Raw genomic sequence first — 27,501 nt, 5'->3', positions numbered from 1 at the left:
CAGCAAGAACATAGAAGATGTCATATGTTGTGACTGTTACAGAATGCTGTTGTGACTTACAGTAGATTACATGTGTATAAATGGACTGTTGACTGTTAAGTCTAGACAACTCTCCTACCCTCATCAATTCTGTCAGGAGAAGACACGCTCGACTAAGGAGTCTTGAGGAATAGTCTCTTATAATTATATTCTGCCCTCGTAAGGAAGTTCCCCCTTTTCCAACTAGGCAGACAGACAACTGGGAGTCCTTTTACTGTTTCTCACAAGCGATGGATTTATTCCTCTCCACTCACTCACAGTAGCAGGATACACACAGTAAAACTACAAAAAAAGGAAAATAGCATTGATTGGTAATATTTCTGTACTGCACACATCAAAGGAAGCTGTCAAATTACACATGACATGAGAGTAACCAACAATACAGAAAATAATGTACTGTAAATGCAACACATAATGCAACCCCAATAACAGAAGGCTGGCTTATGCAACGCCAGCTACAGGCCTAATGCCACACACAGCATGTGTAAAGAAAGCTAGGCTACAATGTCTAAATTATCTCACAACTGTAGTCTAAGTCAGCAATATCAACAAACTGGCATTTGTGCAAAGAAGGGAATGCATAACTTACAAGCAATGATCCTGTGGTGATCACAAACAAGAGCAAGGATCAAAAACGTCTGCTCTCTGCATTAACAACTTGCAAACTCACTTCTCCTTGCATAATGGTCTACAGGTGTTCCTAACTTCATCTTAATTAGCCCAATCTGACCGCAGTGCCAGAGACAAGAGAAATACACAGCATAAATGCACCACCTAGTGGCTGAACAATGATAAGCATGAAAACAAGATACAGAAGCCAGCACACTCCCCGCCTGGTATCTGTGAAGATACCACCATAAAATAAAATGTAAGTCTCTGAAGGAAGCAGCAACCCAGACTGGGAGACGGGACATAAAAACCTTTGCATGACCCATCCTTTGCTGTCTTGATCCTTTTTAGAGGATTAGTTTTGTCTCTGTCTAGGCTCGCTTTTGGCAAGTGTCCTCCAACCTTGGGGAGGCCAGAACTATCATCGAAAGGGCACAGGCTGTAGAGTGGCCTGCATTTAGTAGAGATGGCTGCTCTTTCTTTGATGACCTTTAACTCCTCTCTGAAGGAATCGTGTTGCTTTGTGGGCTATGGCGGTCCTTGTTTGGTCCAAGTCTTCCTTGGGACAGGGAAGACTTGGACCCTTTTCCATAATTCTGCTGTGAAGTCCGTTCTCCAGTATGCTGGTGCTGAAAGCATTTACAAGTGAAGGTTTGTGAGCACGATCGAGGCAGACCTGTCCTACTATGACCCAGCCCAGGGCTAAACGTTGTGCAAAGGGAGCGTGCAGGGGTCCATTACGTAGCTCTAGCACCTTGTGAGCTTGAATAATGTCTCTTCCTAGAAGAAGCAGAATCTCTGCCTTGGGTTCTAGTGGGGGTATCCTAGAGGCTAATGACTTCAGGTGAGTATGAGACTTCGCCACTGCTGCCGTGGGAATCTCTGACCTATTATCTGGTAGCTGGTCACACTCGATAAGTGTAGGCAGGGCAAGACTGGTCTTCCCGTCGGCCGACTCCACGACGAAACCCCTTGCTCTTCGGCCTGCAGTTTCTGACACACCTGCGCACGTTTTGAGTGTGTAAGGGGATGTGTCAGCAGCTATGTCGAACGTCTCGAAGAAGGCCGACCTGGCCAAAGACCTGTTGCACTGGTCGTCTAGAATAGCATATGCTTTGACTTTCTTAGCTGATTGGCCCTTGGGATATACATACACAAGGCTGATTTTGGAACAGGATCTTCCAGTAGTGCTGTCTCCGCAGACCTCTGTGCAAGTAGAAGTGGTGATTGAGGTGGAGGGAGATTCCTCTTCCTCCCCGCCATCCTCTTCAGGGGTTGGCATCACAGTCCAGGGTGCTGGGCCAGCATGAAGGGCTCCAATGTGCCTATCACTGTCGCACTCAGAACATTGAATGACAGCCTGGCAGTTCTTTGCTTGGTGTGAAGTTGAAGCACAGCAACGGAAACATATACCGTTCTCTTTAAGGAAGGCCTTGCGTTCCTCCAGGGGCTTTTGTCTGAACCCTCTACACTTGTGCAGAGGGTGCGGTAGTTTATGAATAGGACACTGCTTCTTAAGGTTATCCAATGCGTTGGCCTCATCCTTCTGTTGGGTGCTGTCCACTTCTGTTCTGTGCACTGTTATGGGCGTTCTTGTTGATTTCAGTTGGTGTGTGTCTCTCTGAGGTGGGGTGGTGCTAGAGATTGCAACGATGAAACTCGGGTCATTCCTCATCCTTGCTTCATCACGAATGAACCCGGTGAATACTGAGAAAGGTGGGAAGCTGAGGTGATAGCGTTGTTTATATCTCGTGCCGTGCACCATCCATTTCTCCTGGAGGTTGAAGGGTAGTTTCTCCAGAATGGGGCTAATGCCATGGGCGGTGTCCAGATAGTTCAGGCCGCCTAAGTAGCCTTCCTCTTTAGCTTGGTGAATTTCGAGGAGAAGGTCACCTAACTCCCGCAGGCGCTGAGGGTCTCTGCTTGAGATCTGGGGGAAACGTTTCAGCTTGTTAAAGAGAGCACACTCCATGGCCTCTGCAGAGCCGTAGCACTCCTCTAACCTTTCCCAGACCATACTAAGGGCCTCTGCGGGGTCTCTAATGTTAACTGACCTCATTCTCTTTGCATGTTCGGTGGATTCTGGTCCAAGCCACTTAATTAGCAGGTCAAGTTCCTCACTGGGTTTCAAATCAAGGTCTTCAATGACGTTGGAGAATGTAGATTTCCAAGCCCAGTAATCCTCCGGCATGTCGTTGAACTTTGTGAGACCAGCCGTGAGTAGGTCACGGCGAGCTAGGAACTTGGCTAAGTCTAAAACTGAATGGGATTCACCAGGGGCATTATGTCCATCTCTAGGTGACTGGTTGTTATGCTCTGTATTGTCTCTGGGTGATCGTGAGCTCTTAAACTCAGTAGACTGCGGTGTGTGCCACTTCCACTCACCTTTTTTAGGGCTGAAATGGACTGGTGGGCGTCTCAAGGTAGGGGATTGTTTGTTAGGAGTAGGGCTATGTGGAGATGAGAATTGCCTCTCACCTTGGCTATTAGTAGGTTTCTGATCTGGGGGAGGTTCACCTGGTGGCTCGTGGCTGTCGGCTGCTGGGGAAGCCAATTTAACCTTAGCATCGGGCTCTGCACCGTCGGTGTATGCTGATGGGTGTTTGGTGTTCATATATACATATTGCTCCTGAACATACTTTTCAGTTCTCTCGTAGGGTTCATGAGGTGAGCCATGCAGCTCGACGTTTGCCACCTCCTCAGCAGCAGCAGCAGCTTCAAAGACGGTGGCTTCGGCTGAGGCGGCTGCTGCCTCCTTCTCCAGCTGCATCGCCTCCAGAGTAGCCTCAAGTCGCGTTGCCTCTACTTGCAGTTGGGCCCTCTTTACCTTTATATCAATCTCCTTTTGTGCGAAGGCTGCTTTGGTATGTGCCGCTTCGGCCTTGGCGCGTGCTTCTACTGCTGCCAGACTAACTGCTGATTTACTGGAACGTTTTGATGCTTTCGATGAGCGTCCAGCCTCCGATCTCACCTCGAGCTGGTTCTCTGACATCTTGGTTGTTGTGGTTGGGGTTGTTGAGCAGGCTTCTGACCCACAGAAGTTGTAATCACCGTTGTGTCTGCTTTTTTACTATTCTGCCCTCGTAAGGAAGTTCCCCCTTTTCCAACTAGGCAGACAGACAACTGGGAGTCCTTTTACTGTTTCTCACAAGCGATGGATTTATTCCTCTCCACTCACTCACAGTAGCAGGATACACACAGTAAAACTACAAAAAAAGGAAAATAGCATTGATTGGTAATATTTCTGTACTGCACACATCAAAGGAAGCTGTCAAATTACACATGACATGAGAGTAACCAACAATACAGAAAATAATGTACTGTAAATGCAACACATAATGCAACCCCAATAACAGAAGGCTGGCTTATGCAACGCCAGCTACAGGCCTAATGCCACACACAGCATGTGTAAAGAAAGCTAGGCTACAATGTCTAAATTATCTCACAACTGTAGTCTAAGTCAGCAATATCAACAAACTGGCATTTGTGCAAAGAAGGGAATGCATAACTTACAAGCAATGATCCTGTGGTGATCACAAACAAGAGCAAGGATCAAAAACGTCTGCTCTCTGCATTAACAACTTGCAAACTCACTTCTCCTTGCATAATGGTCTACAGGTGTTCCTAACTTCATCTTAATTAGCCCAATCTGACCGCAGTGCCAGAGACAAGAGAAATACACAGCATAAATGCACCACCTAGTGGCTGAACAATGATAAGCATGAAAACAAGATACAGAAGCCAGCACAAATTATAATTTAAGTCTAAACAGATAGTATCTCAGATACATCACATGTATGTCTTTAGCCTACTTTACACCTTTTTGGTCTGCTGCACCGATTCATTGATGTGAAATTAATACGATTTTTTATTTTTTTACAACCAAAATAATATACTACAGAGTACAGAAGTCCTGATGTCAGACCCACACTCTCTGGGTCATGAAGATTTTTTACCATTCAAAATCCCATAGACATTTCTTTTTTTATCAAGTAATATAAGAACTACCAGCTCAGTGGCCTTGTGGTTAGAGTGTCCGCCCTGAGACTGGGAGGTTGGGGTTCAATCCCCGGCCGGGTCATACCAAAGACTCTAAAAATGGGACCCAGTTCCTCCCTGCTTGGCACTCAGCATCAAGGGTTGGATTGGGGGTAAGTCCCTGCGACATACTAGCGTCACGTCATGTGGGGGTGTACTTGTACATCAATTTACAATTTAGGCATTTAGCAGACGCTTTTAATCCAGAGCGACTTACATTAGGCAAGAACAAAAAAGCATGGGAATACATCACATATATAAAATGCATTTATCATGAAACATGCGTAAGCTAAGAACGTAACTAGAACATATCTATATAATGACACTATACATATAAACTATACATATATACTATACTATGCTATACATATGTACTATGAAGTGCTATGACTACATACAATGCAATTATTGTGCTGTCTACATGACATGCTATAAGTCTGTCAAGCTGCCTCACGCTACAGAAACAGGAGATAGGCTCCTGCCCTATGGGCCTCATGGCTCGGCAAGGCTACTTGGAACTGTGTTCCAAAGATAAACAAGTCTGGCGGTTCTGTCTGATAGGTGGCTCTATATATCGTTTATGATATTTAGTTATATTCAATACAGTGTGACTCACTGTCCCCACTGAAGCACGGCACACTGTCAAAAGCGTTTGTGACATTCATTATATTTCATGACACTTGCTACCAGAGTGTGTTAGATGAAACGACACAGAACTGACACGGCGTCTCTCCTACATAAAGGGAAAATCTAGTGCAACACAACGTGACACTGACTACGTGTGCCCGGCAGCGGCCGCATGTGTAATGGGAGATGTAGTCACTAGATTGATTGATTGATTTTTATTTATCTAAAGAATATCACACAAAACACCACAGCAGCACTTTCTCGACATACAGTCATATTAGCATCACCGTAGATAAAAACACAATAAAGCCCTTGAGGGCTTAGTCTTATTTTAATTATGGTCTTCTTTTCTCTCTCTCGCACGCACGCACGCACAGTCGCACACGCGCACGCACACACACACACACACACACACACACACACACACACACACACACACACACAGTACACACACACACACACACACACACACACACACACACACACACACACACACACAAACAACAACACATTTTCAGACAGATATACTATACAAACTATAGTCTAAGAAATGACCCAAGGGGTGTGCATTTTCTTGTCAGACTTCAGTAGACTTTTATAGATTGTGTGATTCAGAGCATAGCATTAAAGAGGCTAATACATACATTGGTAACACTTTTGCCATATGTTGTTGTCTAAATTGTTCTTGTCATGCAGATGATGTAGTTTTACTCCAAATCCACATTGAGTGGTAATTTCTCAGTTCTCCAAGACTCTGTTAGCAGATGATGGGCAGGTGGCTTCGGTGGGTTTGTGATTGTTGGACTCCTGTCCTGAACAGTTTGGCCCTTTTTGATATAACCCCAATTTGGGTTGTTCTAAATACGATTCATCTCTCACATATTGACAAACTCGTAGTTTTAATATACAACATGTACATTGCACCGCATGGGGAACTACCAAATAAAACCACGGCCTTCCTCAATTGACTATATTCACACAGGGGCCATTTTGCTTTCACGTCATATTTGCGGGTTGGGATGAAATTCCACCCCAACGAGGTGGCATTTCATTAACTTTAATAGCTAAATGGTCATCGTATGTATATGGTGAATTGGTCCCCAACCATCTCAATCAGAGCAGCTGTGGTCTCTAACCCCTAACTGTTTCCATCAGCTGGGTAAAGCTGAAAACAATCAAATAGTTCTACTTACTATTAATATTAAAGCGACCGGCTACAATTAATTTTCAATGGAAGCCAGTGACATCCCATGAAGCTACAAAGTGAACCCTGACACTTGTCGCTGTGTGTGACAGTCTGCCAAACCTACAGTACATTCTTATGGGAAATATTAATATCCAGTCAGGTCAGGGTCAAGTGAATATTCGGGCAGAGCAACAGCATACAGCAGCCCCACCTCCTGGCCTGGGGGACAGACAGCCTGTCGGGGCAGAAGCCTCCTGACTGAGCCCCAATCTCAAACACTTTTTACAGTTCACTCTGACAGGAGATGCCATTCTAAATGGTCTTATAAGGATATGTGCTAAAGATAAAGGCAACATTACATACAAACAGTTACAGAAATACAGATTATACACAATTATGCTGAAACTGAGAGTAGTCCTTGGGGGGGGGGGGAGTCGGTTGTTGGATGTTGGAACAGCTGCAGCCGAGTTAGAATTAGTTACATTGTTGTGAAAAGTGGCTGTGAATGAGATTGAATGGAAGGCCGACAAGTACGCACAATACATTATGTTCTATTCAATCCAATTAAATTCAAAGGAGCTTTATTGGCATGAAAAAACATACGTTTACATTGCCTAAGCAAGTGTCAGAAAAATATAATAAAACCGTTGATCCAGTGCCATTGCAAGTCTTGCAACTTAACTCTGTAGTTAATTGTTTCCCATGGACCACAGGTTTGTATTGAGCCGCTGGCAGCAGGTCTCTCTCTCTCTCTCTCTCTCTCTCTCTCTCTCTTCCCCCTCTATATGTGAAGGGAATGGTGACGTGCAGCTTTAACCCATTTAGGCCTGAGATCAGATTCTAAAAATGTCTGACAGTTTTCTGAAAAAGCTATGTTTCTATGTCAGTGGTTCTTCGATTTTTCAAAAATAGCAGACCTACAAGCTCATAGCGCACCACTCGGTGGCGCGCTATGAGCTTGTAGATCTGCTATTTTTCAATAGCTAAAGCACAACATAATGCTAACACCAAAAGGGGTTCCCGCCCCATGTTTCCCATGGACCACAGGTTTGTATTGAGCCGCTGGCAGCAGGTCTCTCTCTCTCTCTCTCTCTCTCTCCTCTATATGTGAAGGGAACGGTGACGTGCAGCTTTAAACATGATGAATGTTAAAAACCTGCCATGTCTTCCCGCCCCAGCAGGTGATGCATTGGACCACTCCAATATCCACTGTGTGTAAATTCTATTTGGTCTCACCTGAATTCATCAACATGTCCTGTAAGGGGACGGAAAGAGAGAATAATTACACAAACAAACAAGCACATGGGGAAAAAAATAGATAAATGAAGACAGCGGAGTGGAATCTAGAACTTCCTCTAGCATGGGTCATCATTAGGGGTGTTGGGGGGGGGGGGAAATAGATTTGTGTAAGAATCGAGATTATTATCGGAATCGAAACATTTATAAAAAATCACACCCGTGTGAACTGAGTGGTGCAAATACCCCCCCCCCCCCCCTCTCTCTCATTAGCAGGCAACAGTGCAGCACTATCTCTCTCTCTCTGTTTCTGGCACAACAGCGCCACTTTTGGTACTCATTGGTACTGGTGCTCATAGTCACACACAAACACACAAACATGAACACACGGTTGAACACACGGTTGACACAGACATTGCTGTTCCTTCACTCAAAAATATATTTATTAATGATAATGAATTTATTTATACAGCACTTTTCCAAACAAAGTTACAAAGTGCAGTTATTTGCAGGAGCAGCAAATAACAATACAGGTTAAAACAGCATACATAAAATCAACAAAAAATCTATGGGTAACAAAAAATAACAGAAAATACATTTCCTGGTGAATGTTACAGATGAGTGATATGAATAATCTCAGTAAACGTAAATGTAAACAAATGTCTTCAGTCAGTCAGATTCTAGGGCTTTAGGGGGGGACACAAAACTATCTCCAGTCACGTTCAGTTCTGTTCTGTTGGCAGGTAGTTTGTATTTTTTGCAAGGAATCATAACTTTCTTTCATCCACTGACTGCCTGTATGAGATATCAGATCACTATATACCCCTGAGCCACTGCCGCCCCAAACTCACAATGCAAGTAGTAAGGGCATTTTATCAGGTATTTGACAAATCTGGGAACTAAATCGTTACCAAGAAATTTCTTCACCAATGTGTTTCTAAAGGTGTCTAATAACATGTACTAAAAGTTTGAAATTCAACTCCCGTGGGAAATTGAGTTATTAGCATAATATGCATAATATGCCCATAACATCCTATATAAGGCAAAAAAGTCCAAATTTCATCATTCTTTAAGTAGCATGTGACATATGAAACTAGGGTGATTGCATGATTCTGAATCCATTCCAAGCATTAGTTTTGCACAAAAAACACTCCTTGGGCTAAATTAGGCCATATCCACTTGACCAAATGTGCTGACATCATCACGTTTGTGTGGCCGTTTTCCTCCCAAGGAGTGTTTTTTGTGCAAAACTAATGCTTGGAATGGATTCAGAATCATGCAAACACCCTAGTTTCATATGTCACATGTTACTTAAAGAATGATGAAATTTGGACTTTTTTGCCTTATATAGGATGTTATGGGCATATTATGCATATTATGCTAATAACTCAATTTCCCACGGGAGTTGAATTTCAAACTTTTAGTACATAGTATTAGACACCTTTAGAAACACATTGGTGAAGAAATTTCTTGGTAACGATTTAGTTCCCAGATTTGCATAGATTTCTCTTACTAAAGAAGATCTTTAAAAAAGGAATATTTAAACAAACACAAAATGTATGGGCGGTCCCTGACACAAACTATTTTCGGACGAGAGTTCCCAGCCAAATACTTGAAAACGTTCGAGAAACCCATGAGAAACAAGACATAGAGACAACAACTTGCATTTGCTGCTTCCATTTTTTTAAATCAATTCCAATCCCAACCATTTTGATTAAAATTCAAATTGTGGTGCTGGCGAGGTGATTGCTGAACGTGACCAAGCAAAACATTTTGATTTCCTAGACCTAGAGGATATAGTGCTTAAGTTGTGACACACGTTGATGTGTTTTAATAAACCCGATGCAGAATGCAATTTTGCAATTTATTTGTATTCTTTGTAGTTCTCCTGTGCCTGAACTGTTTTCTTCCCTTGTGTGCGTGAACCCAAAAGGCCAGCATACTTCACTGCATGCTGTAGCATCTGACAGCAGAGGGGTTATGAGTAGGCAGTGGTAGGGGGCACGGTGGCACAGTCGGTAGTGCTGTCGCCTCACAGCTAGAAGGTCCTGGGTTTGATGCCCGCTGGGGACGCTGTGGGCGCTGGGGGTGTGTTCCCTCCTCCGTGTCATCAGTGCCCAAAAGAGCCTTTCTGTGTGGAGTTTGCATGTTCTCCCCGTGTCCCCTAGGGTAGGTACCCTCACAAAAAACATGCAATACTCCTGGTCTCTAAAACTACCTTCCCCCTGGCCAGCCGGGGCGCCTGATGGAGGGGAAAGGAACTGGTTGGAATAACGTGTTCCTTCCACACACTACGTCCGACTGGGGAAACTCTCCCCTGTCAGGTGAAAAGAAGCAGCTTGGACTCCTAATGCTTAGAAGGAAGCATGAGGTCAGTCCGCTGATCCCCCAGGTTGGCAGAGGAAGTGTAGTGCCCAGGATTACATTTGATAATTGACACTGGGTGAAAAATTGGGTTTCAAAATCGTGGGATGAAAGTTTAGAAAAAATTAGTAGGCAGTGGTGGAAAAAGTACTCAATTGTTTTACTTAAGTAAAAGTATCAATAATGCAATGTAGAACTACTTCGTTACAAGTCCAGAATTGAAAATGTACTTGACTAAAAGTACAAACGTATTGACATCGAAATGTACTTAAAAGTACCAAAAATAGAAAGTACTCACTATGTAAAATCTCCTGTTTCAAGTTTTCAAATGTATACAAATATTTTGAAAATATTAGATGTAAAAGCTCACAATGCGACACATTGTGAGCATGCAGATGTGCTATTTTCAAATGGCAAAAATGTATATAAGGTTGGAGTGGTTATTGTATGTTTTGTAATAATAATCAAAATCGACAAAGTAACTAGTAACTAAAGTTTTCAAATAAATGCAATGGAGTAAAAGTACAACATGTGCCTCTGAAATGTAGTGGAGTAGAAGCAAAATGATTGGACATTGGAAATACTCAAGTAAAGTACAGATACCTCACAATTGTACTTAAGTACAAAGTACTTACAGTAAGTAAAAGTACCACCACTGTGAGTATGTTCTGCCTAATACACTGAATAGCCTATATAGCTTCCTTGGTCTGTGTAGTAGGGGAAGCCGATAATGACACGCTCAATCCTTCACAGACTCTCCCTTATACTTTACGAGGCGGAAAGTGAGTAATAAGTGATACAAGCCACACCAAGCTAACATTACTGCAGGATACTGTATGTCCTGCAGTAATAATGATCCCATCAATTTCCACTCCAAAACGAGACGAAGAAAATAACACATCTGTCTCTCTTCTCTATTAGTCTTCCTCCCTGGCGTGCTCCTGTTGCCATGTCGCTCTCGCTCTCTCTCACTCTTTCTTCCCTCGCTCTTCCAGCTTTGATGTCTGGAGCTCATTGTAGTGAGAGCAGAGGCGATGCGAGTGTACGGTTAGCGCTGAATAGCCCAGACAGGCCGAGAGATTGAAGATGACTAAGACTCCTGCTTGTTGTTTGCTCACTTCCTCCGCTCACCACTCTCATTAGTGGAATGATTGTATGTATCCATTCGTATTTTTGCCCACAAAATAATTGGCATGGCATCAGAAATGCATGGCATGCAGGGATGATGGTCCTGAAAAAGTATACTTTTTCTATCAATCAATCGATCGATTGATTGAGTCTTGGGTCGGGGAGTAGGGTAGGAATCATGAGGCTCTATGTTTTTGAAGAAGTATGTGCGAGGTGTTTTGTTTATTTGTATTTATTTCCTTCAAAGCTGAGTGCGAAGCTGGGTTTGAATCTTGGGCCTCTGGCAGGAACATATTTATTTTCAGTGTTAAAATAAATAGCCCCACTTTCCTCATATCCACACAAACAGAAGCGTCTGTTGACAGAATGGTTGAATTTATTGAGTGCCCCTCCTTCACTCACATCACCTGTAGGCACAAGGCAGCAGTAGCAGCCAGCAAATACCAACAGCCAAATAACCTCCTTATTGCCTTGTGCCTCCAAGGAAAAGGGTTGGATGGATGTTTTTGCCTTATTTGACGGCCATTTTGTTCTGAAGGCTTAAGGGTGTTCTTCCTGTATTTATTTTCTTTCTTTTCCTGGCCAGGAGTGATTTATGGTATTTTCCTGCAGAATCCACGGTTCTCCGTTGTAAATATATGTCTTCTTTGTGTGTGTGTGTGTGTGTGTGTGTGTGTGTGTGTGTGTGTGTGTGTGTGTGTGTGTGTGTGTGTGTGTGTGTGTGTGTGTGTGTGTGTGTGTGTGTGTGTGTGTGTGTGTGTGTGTGTGTGTGTGTGTGTGTGTGTGTGTGTGTGTGTGTGTGTGTGTGTGTGCGCGCGCGCGCGCTAGTGGGGCGCAATTGTGGTATAATTGTCACCTGTAGGCATGCAGAGTGTTTCCGTGGCGTGGTCTGTTTACCGATGCTGTGTTGTGCGAAGCAGGCATGAGACATTGCGGAAAGAGACAATGTTTGCAACCCCTGCGCTCTTCTTCTCAGGCGTGAAGACAAATTGGCACATTAACATTAGTTCAGTCCAGTGACCCTCCTCCCAGGCAAAGATAAAGGTGTGTATGCGGCTGTGCGCGCGTGTGTACAACACACAACACAACACTTCCTACTGTAGGTGTTTCATATTTACCATTCCTTCAGGCAGGTATGTGTGAGTGATTTTAAATCTCACCTGTGTTCCCTCCTGCAGCAGCGTGTTGTACAGTGTGTAATGTGTATCTCATCTGTGACTGTTGTGAGAGGCCTGCAGATTGCAGGAGGAATGCCTGGCTAAATTACTGTATTTTCAGTCCGTTGCCACATATGGAGGAGACTATGCTTCCTCTGTCCGTGATCTGTATCATTACATGTGAACACAAATGAAGATGTTAAATGTGTGTCTGTTTTCAGTTTGTGCTGACTTCCTCTTGCTTGTTGAGTCTCCACCTACCGAGTGTGTATGTGTATGTGTATATACAGGCAGACCTGTATCCCGAGAGAAGACAGACTATGCACCCACTGCACACAAAATGAAGTGGAAACCGAGCTACACTTCCTAACCATCTGTCCATTGTACCAAGACATCAGAGACACATACTTCCCACAGATTACAACCACACACGGAGATTTTGAAAACATGACCAATGACAAAAAACTCCCATATCTGCTGGGCGAAGTACAACAATGTGCAAACACAGCAGCAAGATTCGTGAGTTGCTGTGATAGGAGAAGGATATCTCCCCCCCCCCCCCCCCCCCCCGCCCCTCTCAGACAGGCCACCAATGCCTACCATCACTCTCGCTGTGTTCCGGAACCTGTGCTCTGTTATCATCAGCAAAGCAAATTTTTCATGAATCGTACTATTGTTGTCCAAGCATTGGATTATAAAGGCACACACCAACGTGTGCCTGCAGCTTGCCTTTTTATTCCCTCTCCTGCTTTCTCTCCCTGCCTCCCATCCTCTCTCTCTCTCTCTCTCTCTCTCTCTCTCTCTCTCTCTCTCTCTCTCTCTCTCTCTCTCTCTCTCTCTCTCTCTCTCTCTCTCTCTCTCTCTCTCTCTCTCTCTCCTTTGATCTGACTCAATCCTGTTAAGGCCAATGGTCAGGCTCTCTCCCTAGCCTCACGGCTGCTAGTGAAGGCTCTCAAAAGCCAGGCCCCCCTCCCCCGTGGTGATGTCTGGGCCTATGTCCAATGTGGATGGAGAGGGGAAAGGGAAGATATTCAGTAGTGATGCTTGGACTTTGATCCCTATCTGTCTGATAGCTCTATGAGATTATGTCAGATGTGTGGGGTTTTTCGGGAGTTTTCTTTTGGTGCTCTGGCGATGGAGTAATTTAACCACATTAACCCCAGTATCTCTAATATTCTGTGCATATCATGATAGGTGACGAACGTTCAGCAGAAATATCTGCTTAAATAAAATGGTAACAACATATTCTTTGAAAATAACAGATCAAAACAGATTGGCTATTTTCGCCGTTTGACTTTCAACAAGGTACGTATGTAGGGTTTAACCCAATAAAACCGGGAGAGCATCTGTGTCATTTAAAATGTTGGCTATTCAATAGCAGATATATAGGCTCACAGCACGTCACTGCGAGGACGTACATGTACTATTTTTGAAATTTTTTCTAAAATCTTGAAAGTGTGAGAGAGAGAGAGGTTGTAAGAACTAGAGTAGAATCGGCCTCAGGTCTTAACGCATTTTGGGCGGGAACCCCTTTTGGTGTTAGCATCATGTTATGCCCTAGCTATTGAAAAATAGCAGATCTACAAGCTCATAGCGCGCCACCGAGTGGCGCGCTACGAGCTTGTAGGTCTGCTATTTTTTTTAAATCGAAGGACGACATAGAAACATAGCTTTTTCAGAAAACTGTCAGGATGTAGAATCAAAATGGATTAATTGGTTTACGTGGTGAGTGATACAATGCGGGAACAACTGCCGTTGTATAACCCTCTGCATCCTTCAGGTTTGGCTTCATAAGAAGCACTGCCGCCACACGTGACACGGTGATGGGAAATCAGTCACACGCCTGGAGATACGTGCGTGAAGTGTCACAGGCTTATGTATACAAGTCCTACTGAAGGGCACTCGCTCGGAGCACACAACACACACACAAACACACACACACACACACACAAAACGCATCTAGCTGCACCCCCGGGGAGCCCAAACAGCCCGCTATCACGAAAGTCACACGTGACGACGCGGGGGCCCCGCGGCTCACCGTTTCGAGGGGGGGGAGGAATCAGCGCTCCGCCTCGCAGCCGGGCCTGTGGGAGCTGCCAGTCCCCTGTGTCATAAACACAAACAATGAGAAGCCGTCGAGGAGAAAAAAGACGAAAGAGAGAACAGAAAGCCAGCTACCAGTAATGGAGTTCATTCCCAGTGCCTGGAGTATTAAGCAGATACTAAAGGGAGGGGACTCGCCACTGAAGGAACCCGGAGTCCAGTCTGCGCACTGGGACTGCCACGCTGAGTCCATGGACCCCCAGACAGACGGGAAGCATTGGTCATAGCAGGCAGGCTATGTGGTTACTGCAGGCCCTTGTGTGCTTTAAGCCATTTTGGGCATATTCTTTCAGAGCAAACGTTTTTAACTCGTATCTTTGCTTCTGGGGGAGGGTCCCTGGAACAACATATTTTCAGATGGGGGGTCGGCGGCCAATTACATATATTTTCGGATGTCCTTGACATTAAAATGTTTGAGAACCACTGACACATAGAAACATGGGTTTTTCTGAAAATTGTCAGGATTTTAGAAGACATTTGTAGAATCGTCCTCAGGTCTAAATGGGTTATGGGAGAAATAGCTCTTTGGATTATGTGCAACCACCGCACCCCCCCCCCCCCCCACCCCCGCCCCGCCAATTCCTATGGACTGTGTGTAGGTCACAGTGTGCATTTCCCATTACAAAGAGCAAGGCTGCGACTGCGAGTCATAAAATATGCCTTCCTGCAGATTTGCTTACAGCGCATTAAATTCTCTCTCTATAGTGAAGGATATAGGCTTAGGCTGTTGTACATCATGGGATCTGTTCTACTCCACTAGCTTGGAGATCATAGCAGCAGTGTGGGCAGCCTCTGCTGCACGCTAAGCCCTTTTTGTTCTTACGGAGTGCACTGACTCAGTTAATCCTTGACATGTAGGCTCCGGAAGCCTAATCAAATGTAAAGTGTGTGCACGTGTACAGTGTACAGCTCAAAGTGTCCTTTTTGTGTGTGTGTGTGTGTGTGTGTGTGTGTGTGTGTGTGTGTGTGTGTGTGTGTGTGTGTGTGTGTGTGTGTGTGTGTGTGTGTGTGTGTGTGTGTGTGTGTGTGTGTGTGTGTGTGTGTGTGTGTGTGTGTGTGTGTGTGTGTGTGTGTGTGTGTGTGTGTGTGTGTGTGTGTGTGTGTGTGTGCGCTCAAGGCTCCAGTGCTTTCAAAACCTCAGAGATGCAAAGCAATAGTTCAGAGCCCCATTTCAGCATTTGAACATGCCATTTTGTCTTTTGCAATGGAAGCCAAAGGAAAGCATAGTTATCAGTTGTCCATATATTACACAACTGTAGTTCAGTATGGGAAGTGAGAGGGATATTAGTAATATTTGTTTACTCAATCTCATCTTGGGCTACTTTTTATTTTTGCTACTGTACATATGTACCGAAGGGTATCTACTGTACCCTTCCTGCAACAGTACAGATGCTACAGTACTTGTGTTGTTTAGATGAAATGCAGAGTTTGTCGTATAATTGTTGTCGTTCTTACTGCCCTCCTCTTTAAGTACTTGAGTACTGAAGGCGTTGCGCACCATTGTCGCACATTGAAAATAGATGTATAAGCTCACAGCGCATTGTTCTGACACAGGTTGTCTCAGGCTTTACTCAGGCTTTATCCTGTTCTTAATATTCATAGAACACTCTCTGACCTTGCACTTTCTAATTCTCTTTGGAGTCCGCTAAATAGTAAATACCTCAATTGTACATTGAAGTAACAGAATACATCTGAGTTTGGTTTTGTCATTGTTGTACCAGGTGTGTTGGTTAACTTTATCAGACTTGGCAAGTTGGCAGGGCTGCCTTTGATTCATAGTTTCTCCACACTGCACGATTGTTTCGTCTTTTCCTGCAAAGTGTATGAATGTAGTGTACAAGAGCAGTGGAGATAACGGAGCGAGATAATTGGAGTGAGGGGTGACGGAGAAGAGTTTCCAAGCTCCTTGTGTTGATGCATTGTTTCCTATCAAACCAGACTGTGGCTCAGAGGGCATTTTGAAAAATACTGAGGCCTTTCTCCCCGCGTTTTTATACGTTAGCTACATGATGGGATAATGAGAGGTCTCTTCAAATAACAAAGATGTAGCTGTGTGAACACTGCAATTCGTTGCCCATGTAGCTATAAATTACAGCAACACAATGACTAATAATATACATAAGTGGCATCATTATTCTAAAAGGCATTATAATATTGGCCAACAGCACAAAACAAGCAAAAAAAGAAAAACATGGCAAAGCAATACGTGGTCCAGTAATGGCCCTCATACGTATATACTGTTTTCTTTGATTTAAATAACACAAGCCCGTATCCACACGCACGTCATTCATTTTGGAGAACCGCTAATCCGATCTACTTCACTCTGAAACACTGACATCCTTGGGGCGTCAACACAACACATCAAATCTGAAGACGATCGGTTGGACAGTTCTCGAGATATGCAAAAAGGAAAGACATGTGGCGCACACACAGATTTGTGGATTTTTTAGATAGGTGTATAACTTCAGTAATTCTGGCAGTGGTTTTGCTCATTGTCAGGTGATTTTCTTTTTTTCTCTTTTTTTTTGCCCAAGCTCCCGTGTGCTGTTAATGAAGTGGCGCTCAGATCCTTCCTCGACGCGGCACGGCACATTGTTTCACTTGAAGTGTCATAATTATGACAGTGCAGTCTCTTTGCCCCCCCCCCAGTCATCTCTAATGTCAACGGTACTGTGTTTGCAGTTGGCGTTGCCAACTCAGCGATGCGTCCACAGATGCCGCCCGCCTGCACACAACGCACACTGCTTGCTCTTCTCGTGTTTAGATGTTACCACAGATGGATGGAGTTCCGCTGGGACTGAGCTAGATGCTAATCTCAGCAGCATTTCATCTAGAGGTGTTTAATTGAGCTTTGCTGCTCCCTTTCTTCTTGCTGTTTGCAAGGCTGTTGTTTTTACATGAGTTGGTGTCCCGGCTCCCCCCCCCCCCCCCCCCCCCCCTGCTTAAAACCATTAATAGAATGCAGAACTGGTTTTATAGAATGCAGAGGGCACACACATTATGTGCCCTTTTAATCTTTCAAAATGGTGACCCAGGGTGCCCACTTTTTAGACCCACTTTTTGACATTTTTAAATTAAAAAAAAATCTTTTTTTTTCTTTTTTTACCAAGACGTCCACAGACGTCCTGGGCACTACATGTGGTAATTCCTAGGACGTCTGTGGACGTCTTGGGCACAAAATGTGTTAAGATGGCATCACGTTGTCTCCCTGTGATCAGGCTCATATATACCTTGTGTAGTTCCATGTGTTCACACTATACTGTTCTCATTCATTTTTTGTGCTTATTCAGTTCCTCTTTCTCTTCAGAGTTGTTATTGTTTTATCTCACTCCTTATCAACTGTGATGCGTGATGATACTAGAACAGTCCCTCCCAGCTCGGCTAGAGAACCGTGCCAGAACCGTGCCAAAAAGGTCCACATTACCCGACAAATAACACAGACACACACACACACACACACACACACACAGCCTCTTGATTAGACACCATAAAACTGCACTGTACTCCATCCTGAACCCATGCAGAGTAGACTGAAGAACACCCATAATGCACGCATCACATGCCGCGATCGCATACGAATGTATTTCATCCTCGCCGCCTGAGGAAGATGTCTCGAACCATAAGTAGAGGACGAATGAGGCTGTCAGGCCTCTGTCCTCTTTCCCTCCCCCTTCCTCGTGGAGAAGGTTAATTTGGGGAGGCGAAAGGAATGATCTGAGTGATGCTCCGCCGAGCTGATGACCTGTCGGATGGTTCTGCCCTTCAGGGAGCTAATGTCTCATCTTTGTAGCCCCTCCGTTTGATCTGGGTAGGACGGCACAGCATGCCCTTAAAGACTCATGTCATGTTACACAGGGCCGTCAATAGACGGCACCATTACTTAACCATGTTAATCATGTATGCATAAATACTATGGATTATTAAATGCATTCTTCACCTCGTCTCAGACCCCCTGCCCCTCCCTGCTGATTATTTCGCACCGCAGACATGTACTGTACTGTGGCGTACATGCACGGCCATATGCACACACGTGAACATGCACTCCCTGTCCCATGGGCATGGTCTGATTGAGCAGTCTCCTGTCTGCCATTCCTCATCCATGGGAAATCAATAGAGGACCTAGGATTGGATCTGGGGGCTAATTGAGCTCCCCTCTCCCCCTTCTCTTATTGCTGCCAGGGGCGTTTTGTCATCCCAGCACCTGGTGGCCTCCATGGGGGCCCGGGGAGCCAGCCAGCCAGCCAGCGATCGGATAGGACCTTCCGGTCGCAACCCTGTGATGGAACGACCTTGTGAAGTTGAGCACCGGCAAGAGCTTGTGATGGAATGGCTTCTTCTATTCCCATGTACTTACTGTACAGTATGTGCGGGAAGCGCTCTGCCTTTCTCTCCCCCCACAACGTACGTCTGCTAACGCAGGGGATTGAATGTCGCGTTCAGTCGCAGAGTCTTGGAAGCACTAATGGTTAACAGCGCCGATGGTCCCTCTGGGGCTCATCTGGCCGTTTGAAGCCATTGTTGCCCCACATTCTCTTCTTTGCTTTGTAACGTAGCATGCTGTAGCTCCTCAACAGAGAGCCGCATATGTAGCAAGCTGTAGCTCCTCAACAGAGAGCCGCATAATCATTGTTCTGTGTAATTCACATCTTACACGTAACCTCAAGGCATTTAGTGAATAGATTAAGCTCCACTGCCATATTCCAATTGTGCCACATATACTATACATAGTATCCGCTTGCTATTCATATTGTGGTGCGGTATGGATTGAGTGTTCCTTTTGTTTCTGAACTTGGTCACGGATCAGTAAGCTATTATCATGTCTCGTATCACTGGCCCATCCGCCTTGGCCATGCGTTACTTTTTTTATTGTTTAAGAAAATGGAAATTCATTTGTCGTAAAAGAAAAATAGAAAAAATACGTGCATATAAAAATAATATATATATTTTTAGGGGGACACTGTTGTACAACAAAGTATTAAACAAGGCTAATCAGACTAAAACCATTATTGTTGATTATGAAGACGAAATTTTCACATTGATTTGTTGATTTTTAATCAACGTGAAACAACAATACATTTGTCTTACACAAGCTTCTCGGTTATTCCAACAATCACCAAAGAAATCAATAGAATAATTACTAAGAAGATAATGGCTAGTGTCAGCCCTACATCCGTCCATCCTTTACCATCACCACCATCTCCATTCTGTCCCCGCCGCGAGACGTGAGTGTTGCCGTCGCCGCCGGTGTTAAATATTGCGGCAGTGGCGTGACTGTCGAACCGCCCTCATTTCACGCTTGCGTGGCGTTGATGTATACATGCAGGGTGGGTGGGTGGGCGGGGGGCTTATGTGAGGCCACCCAAACATCCAGTTGATGAGATCAGCCCCGGCTCTGTGAGTCATCGAATAACACCCCAACCTTGTGCCCTCTCAGGTCCTCTGGCTGTCTGCGTGGTGGGGGTGGGGGTTGGGGGGGGGGGGGGGGGGGGGGTGCAGTGTTTGGAAGCTACTGTTATAGAGGTTAAGCTTCTGTCAATGAGACAGGTTAATTGCAGTGGGAGCGGTTGAATGTTTGCTGCAGGAATGTACGGCCCACAACCTAATGAGAAGCTGAAGCATCTGAAAATATGCTTGGATTGCTACCCACGATATCATCCCGAGGTTCACGTTTCCCAGGAGTTGAATGGTGGTGCATGCCCGGGTGAAGTAGAACTCCGGTACTATTAACCGCATGAACCGTATAGTGTCCCTAATTATTCAGCGAAAATATTTGGTGTAGACTAGAGGGAAAGAAGACACGGGTCTACGCGTATGGAGCCCTGGGAAACCCCAGTCAACTATAAGTACATAGGTCTAAAGTGGTTAAAAGATTCAGTGCTGGTACACAGTACCAGCACTGAATACAAGTGTGTTTGTGCCCGGTACAGACATGTGAGTTTTTAAGCCGTGCTGGAGGGAGGAAACCCCCGCTGTGGCGCTGCCTTTCCGAAACTATAACTAGCGAACGTCATCTTCTGCTGCAACTGACTGTCTGATATCCACTAATGTGGGTTTTGGCAGGCAGTAATTTCTAGTAAAAAAATATCTCCCCAAGTATAAGGACAGTATGTTAGGATGTTTCACAATGATCAATATCCAACTACACGGACAGCAGGTCAAACAAGCTATGCCACATATCACTGTGTGATGTAACTTTGGCATAATCATCATGAGCATTTTTACTTCCTAAACACACACAGACGCATCTCTATCCATCTGTCTTTGCGTGTGTATGTGTGTGTGTGTGTGTGTGTAGTTCACGTCGGACTGTCTTCAAACTCGCGCGCATTGACCGGCACTCAAGGGAGTCCAGTGTCGGAGCCTGCCGTCGAGTCATTCAGATAGGCGGTTGTCCTGAACCGCCGATCCGACCAATATGCCCATATATAGGCATATATGGAGTTCCACTTGTTCAGAACCGCTGATCCAACCAATATTTATGGGCAGCCATAAAATTGACACATGCATTCCAAACTTGCAGCTGGTTGCAGGAGGAGAACAAGATGATAACGGACGAAGGTCGGGGTAATAGTACAGTACGTACGGGCAAGAACTTCAATCTACGTTCACCCCTGTGGAGGAGTCTGCTAATTGAATAAGACCGCTTCTCCTTTGTTCTAGAAGTGATGTTGGCATGGTTGCTCACTGACAGGCATCGTCAAAGGAATGAGTAGGAGTTCAGATTAGCTCATGCTGTGTCGTTCCATACAGTACAGTGTGTGTCTCCCTGTGTGCTGCGTCAAAGTTTCTGTGCGCATACAGTATGTTACCTCTGCGTCCCTGTGTTCATTGATCATTCCCCTGTGTGTCTCGCGGAGGGGTGGGCAACCTTTTGATGCATCAGACGTACATTTTCTCCTTTTGCATGGCTGGAGAGATCTAAAGTTGCCAGCCAAGCAGAACGTGAATACCACTGTGTCTGATCAGAATAATGCAAGCATTGGATGAGTCAAGCATTGAATAAGTCAATCGTATTATATTCATGATAATATTGAACATAACATGAATCGGTTATTTAATATTGATAATAGATTCAACATAAAATAAGTCAAATAAGTTAATTATGAAATCACAAACGTATGTATGTCAATACATATGTTCAATACAATACATAAATTATGTCAATACATCAACATACATTCTGACCATATAGAAGGAAAGTATTATGGATGAAAACATTAATGCAGTTTTAAAACTCTGATGATAGCTCCTGTTCCTTATTGACATTGTGCGAGTGATTGCACTCAAAATGTTATACAAATAAAATGTGGCTTTAAAGGTATATTCAGTGATCTCACTTAATTCAAATATCACTTATTTTTTCTTTTTTTCTGGATAATCCTCCCTACTATAGAGTGTGCTGACCATATAAGGAGTTCCTCCCTGTCCCCAGTGAGCCCCTGGGGTCAAAAAACCCTAGTTTCAGTTTTGGTGGCGGGTGGCAAAGCCTTCATCCAATCAGGATGAGAGGGGCCTTCCTCCAATCATGATCGAGTGGGGGCGGGCCTTGGTGCACATGCTGTTGGCCTGTTGCACTTCCCCCCACTGTAGAGCGTGCATGTGCACATTTTGTTACCGGGGCGGACTGGGTGGTTTTCCAAATCACCCAAATCACTGAATGCTCCTTTAATGAAAGTGTCTTACTCAGGTTTGAATTCAAGATGTGTGTGTATGAAGTCATGTATTTACAACACAACATTGTGAATACTGTATATTGCTGTATTGTCTTATTTCAGACGCCTTTTTCTTTCTTTTTTTTTTTTTTACAAAATATCAGTTCAGCAGAAAGAGAACCATTTTTCATCAGCACAATCTTGTCTGCTAGAGAACAATAGCTGTGGATGGAGTGTGTGATTTAGTTCTTGTTCTTAAAAGCTAACCATTTAAAACCTGACAGTGTACAGGTCTGTACTACAAGGTCACAACGCCTTGAATGTGACACGTTGTGAGATTGTATTGTGCATCGACTATTTTCGCCAAATGTTTGTCTATTTTTGCTGAATGTTCACCTTTTGGGACAGATCTACAGAGAATTCTGGAAATCTTGGCCTGAAAAAGTTTGGAATTGTAAAATGGAAAATGTGTAGAAAGTTAGAAACCCTGTTCCCAGAATAGGGGCTTTGGGTTCATGTTGTTAAAACAAATAGTCAGCATCCATAAGAAATGGCTTTGTGAATGTCTCGCTGTCCTGAAATGTGGATTTCAAAAGAGGAAAGATCGCACTAATAAATATTCTTTTAGTAAGCCATTAAGGAGCAGGATAGACTATTGCTGCAGCCTCTTCCCCTTCATCAGTGTCGAGGCTCACACAGGGTACGAGGCTCAAGTCAACGCCTTTCCTTTCACAACCGGCTTTGCGAAAACAAATTGTTGGGATTTCATTTAATGGTGAACTTTGATAGACAAACAAGTCCATTGACAATAATTGCTCTATTCTCCTGTGTTCTGACGGAAACATGGAATATTGTTTTATTTTTTTCTCCCACCATTCACTCTCATTGCATGGTAAAACTGTGGTTTGGTCAAAATCATACTTTAGCCAAACAAACTTTTTGGGAAATTTTGGTGGAATCCTTGCCTGATGCAATTACACCAAGCTTGAATTATATAAAATAATATATTCTACTACTATGCATACTTTATGGGGAAGTGAAATGGGAGCCTGCTTAAAATCCAGTCAAAATGAACACTGCCTTGGCATTGGCTTGTTGCATGTGGGAAAGGGGCCCTAGGGTCCCCATAACTCACATTAACCTTCTGGCCTTAGTCAGACCTCTCCTGCCCTCTCGTCCACCACCCACGGCATTGCAGCGGGATGTCACGGGGTCAGGCACCAGGCTGCCTCCCCGGGCAACTCGCACTGGGACTGAGCCGTGTTTTGGATTTTTAGCAATCCTTTTTCACAGTACAACATCCCACAATATAACTGAGAATGATGAGAAACACAGGCTGCTCTCTAAAGACCAGAGGAAAGGAAAGGCCAAGTGATGTGCTATACTGTAGCGTGTGGTGGGAATAAGCCTTGCTATAGGCATACACCTCTCGTGTGTCAGACCTGAGGATATACAGTATACAGTATACACAGTAGTACTGCAAATCCTACTCTAAATTGTACTGTACTAGCCCTTACCCGTTGTGAGATATTGCCCCCCCCCCCCCCCCCCGTGGCCAAGGGGGGTACTGCACCCTGGGTGCGTTTTTAATTCACTAATAAATTCATTATTAATTTATAATGTGTTAAATTGGAAAAAGGGCTTCATTAAGACCTCCATATTATTATGGTCAATGCCTGTGTGAAAAGTGGGAGCGATTGGTGCAGGCAGTGAGGAGCTACGGCGGTGTTTCTGACACACATTCATTCATTCAGACAGACATTGGCTTAATTATAGTATGATGATATACAGTATAAGTAGGTCGGGAGAGGCTTGTTGTTGGTATCAGCCGATAACGCTGGAGTCTGTCCCCGTTACGATGTGCCAGACCCCGGGGAGATGGGTTGCTGAGGTGGAGCGCCACACCTACCATCAGCTCTGTGTACTTACCACATGACTTGCCGCACCCAAGCCGTGCTACTCATTATGCCCGGGATCGAACTTGTGACCTTGTTGTCCAAAGGCGAGAGCTCTACCGACTGAGCCACCCGGACACAATACAATAATACAATAGTATGCTAGTCTATAGATATTCCCTGCAGCAACGTCTGCATATTGATTCTCCTTTTTTTTTTGCACACCTATCAGGTTATTTACATTTTCTTTACACTTTATAACGTATTACTACTTTACTTTACTAAATTGTATTGCCCTACTCATATTACACCTTGTGTTATACAGTCCATGTTCAGTATAATACACTAAATTGCAACGTCTACCATCTTCGGTCCTGCGGACTCCAGATCCCCTCACTGATCTGTTGGAGGTATTGCTATGTGTGTATGGCAAGGCGTGCCTTCCGCTGCTACAGAGACAGTTTATTGTCAGTGTAATTGGCTTTTCCCGGCGCTGATTTGATGGGAGCCTCTTGTCTGATCCACACACCTCTTTACCGAACGTAATGGAAAGACGATGAGGCCCTACATGAAACGTTTGCCTCATCACGTCTCTGGAGAAATCACCCCTCGCGTCTCGTTTTCCAACACTCTGGGTCAGGGAAAGCAGCGCATCTCTGTCTCAACACAGACATACTTACATGCGGGCTCACTAGTAACGTATTATGAATATGCTAAACAGCAGGGAAATTGTATTGACTTTGAAAGGAGATGTCACTAATAATAGGCTACTTTTAACTGTACCTTGCTCATCCAACAAGCATGTGGCGTGCAATCATGTGCGTTTTGTGTGAAGAACGAACACTTACTGTAAGTGCCGTACCCATTTGCAGCCAAGAGTTCTTATCCTCCCTCTCAGCATTGCGGCATTCAGGTGTTTTTTTTTCTTTTTGTCCCTGTACTCCAGATAAGTGGCAACCGTTGTGACAAATCTGTTAGTTGTGTGATCTGATTTGGTCGCTGGCAATGTCTCCTGACTGACAGGGGTTGCTGCAGGTCAGCTGCCTCATCCAGCCGAGAGCGAGGGGAAAAATGTGAAACATGCCCTCGTATCGTATTGTCTCCGCCAGCATCTACTGCTGCCAGCTTAGAGTGGAGATGGACAGGAGATTTGCTGCTAGAGAATGAGACGTGCAGGATTGATATGTGCCGTACGTATAGTTCGCGCCATGGCCCTGCGGTTTCCGCCCGTCAGAGATATACTCGGGGAAGTGTTGATGTGGAAATACACAGATTGATAGTGTCGTGGTGCGTCTTTATTGTAATTGTTGACCTGTAAACCATAAGGATAAGAGAATAGAATAAAATAATTGAGCTTTAGATAAACCTTGATGTCTTGGTTCAAATGATGTGGGAGAATTGTGAGACTTTAGGTGGTATGTCTTTTTATTAAGGCATTATTTCTTTTTTTCTGTTTCATGTTTATATTCTGTTTATATGGTAAGGAAAATGCCTAGGAGCAGTAAAAATAGAAACACTAATGACCTATGTTTGCTCTTAGATGCATAAGAGCCAGCAACAGTTTTTGTTTTTCAAGACATTTTTTTTGGATCAAAAACAAAACAAAGATTTCATCAGAGCCTTTATATTTTTTAGACTTATTAGGGTAAATACTGTTGTTGTCCAAATAATAGACTGCATTGAGCATGAACTAGCCCGTGCCATTGTACTGTATACACTCTGTAGCTCTCTGTTTTGATTCCATGGTGGATGCTCTTTAGCTCACTGCTCCTCTTCATTTTCAACTTAATTTCACTTGATTGAAATGAATTGATTGATTGAGAGAGCATTAAACCTGTCCGTGACGGACGTGGGGAGCTTCAGTGCTCACATCAGGCACCTGATTTAAAGTCCTCCACTGGAGAACTCGCCGCACAGTTAGCCCTTGATTTAAAGCTGTCCCTCCCCTGCTGTAGACCAGACTTAACTCACACTTCACTCTGTAAGTGGATGTGTAGTGTGCACTTTCTGTGCGTGTGTGTGTGTGTGTGTGTGTGTGTGTGTGTGTGTGTGTGTGTGTGCGTGTGCGTGTGCGTGCAATGAGTCCGCTGTGCAATGCTCCCCTAAACATGGCTTAGGAATAATCTGCCTAATAATAATATTACAAAATCAAACCAATAATCAAGCATTGTAAAAGAAAATGTTTTATTAACTTCATAACTTTCACTCAATATTCATGTATGTATTTATAAATCAGCTTTTCAATCTGAGTTCTAATATAATTTATTATGGAATTCCACATGGGTATAATGTTGAACAGTGCCATGTATTAACTTGGTCTTTAAGACAATTTAGTATCGAAAAGAATTTAAAATTGCTATTCCTCTTTCCAATGACTGACATTCTTATCCTGACACATTGTTTAACTAGCCCAGCTGCCAAGAGCATTGGCCTTGAGGTTGAAATTCTCTGTTTGAGCCATCATCTCGTCTTCATGAGGGTAAAGTCCTCTAAAGCCAGCATCGATGACCTTCCGCACCGCTCTACTGGCGAAGTGGTGCAGCAATGTGGGTGCCCTCAGCTCACCCTGCAGTGGCATACAGCTCGTGTATTCCCCCCTGGTTTCGCTTAGTAACACTTCCGCCTCGAACACTCTGCTGGCGTGTTCGGCGTCGCAGTTGAGGGAATAACGATACCTTAACTCTGGTTGGCGCTTGCGTCTTGCTCCACCCTCACCTTCAACGTAGCCAAACTTGTCCCGGAACACAGATGACTCAATTGACCGTACCTCCGCTAAGTTGGTGAGGCGGATGAGGTGGACACGCAGGTGGTCAGTGAATTTTCCGGCCAGGACAGCATTGATGGCCTCCAAGTCGGTAAACTTCTCTTTTCTGTCCCTATCCAACTTCAAGTTGTGCAGCACCCGGAAGTACCTCTCCGACTCCTGTCTCATCCTGGCTGGGTTGTTGGCGATGCGCGGCACCAATCTCAGATACTCACTGACCACGGGGACCAGCACGTGATGGCGTCCTCCGAGCTCTCTTTTGAAGAGGTCGTGAATGGGCCCCGTTTCTGGAACCCACTCCCCCCTCGACTGCTTGGCCAAGGTGTCGAACAGCACCGCCAAGGACAGAGCCACCACTCCGACGCCGCCCATAGTGACTTTGCCCTCCCTGCCGAAGGTGGCTCTCAGGCGCTGCGCGAAGCTATCCCGCTGCTCTGGGGTCAGCGCGGCCTGCACAGACGCATAGTGGTCCCGCAGGTGTGTGGAGGAGTTGACGGACAGGAGCTGGTCGAAGTGAGGGTGCGGTGTGTAGTCTGGGAAAGGACAGATGTCGCGGGCTAAGGTGACCAGGCTGTCTTGCAAAGCTACAGGGCACGCCATGTGACCATCAAAGATTCACTTTCAGGAATAATTGCTTTAAAAAATAAATGAGGAGAATAGAAAAGTTTTCTGGAACGGATGTGTCTTCACCTTCAAGCTTGTC

The 27,501-nt window shown here is 44.6% G+C and overlaps 2 protein-coding genes across 2 annotated transcripts in view; one reads left to right on the top strand and one right to left on the bottom strand.

Annotated features, from left to right (window-relative positions):
* The window catches only part of suclg2 (succinate-CoA ligase GDP-forming subunit beta), a 155,754-nt gene that overhangs the window by 87,256 nt on the left and 40,997 nt on the right, over positions 1 to 27,501 (top strand). The gene's annotated exons all lie outside the window — the stretch shown is intronic.
* LOC306929225 (uncharacterized protein) lies at positions 755 to 4,239 on the bottom strand (the record flags this gene model as incomplete). The annotated part of the gene is made up of 3 exons (XM_079509665.1): positions 4,162 to 4,239; positions 1,536 to 3,854; positions 755 to 764 (listed from the first exon to the last, which is right to left on the bottom strand). The coding sequence occupies exons 2-3, from the start codon at positions 3,638 to 3,640 to the stop codon at positions 755 to 757; spliced, it is 2,115 nt and encodes a 704-aa protein (XP_079365791.1). The 5' UTR covers positions 3,641 to 3,854; positions 4,162 to 4,239.

The sequence above is a fragment of the Electrona antarctica genome, assembly GCF_951216825.1.
Source record: "Electrona antarctica genome assembly, chromosome: 9".
Classification (NCBI taxonomy): Eukaryota; Metazoa; Chordata; class Actinopteri; order Myctophiformes; family Myctophidae; genus Electrona; species Electrona antarctica.
The sequence above is the reverse complement of the archived record's forward strand: the minus strand, read 5'-3'. Positions and strand labels throughout refer to the sequence as shown.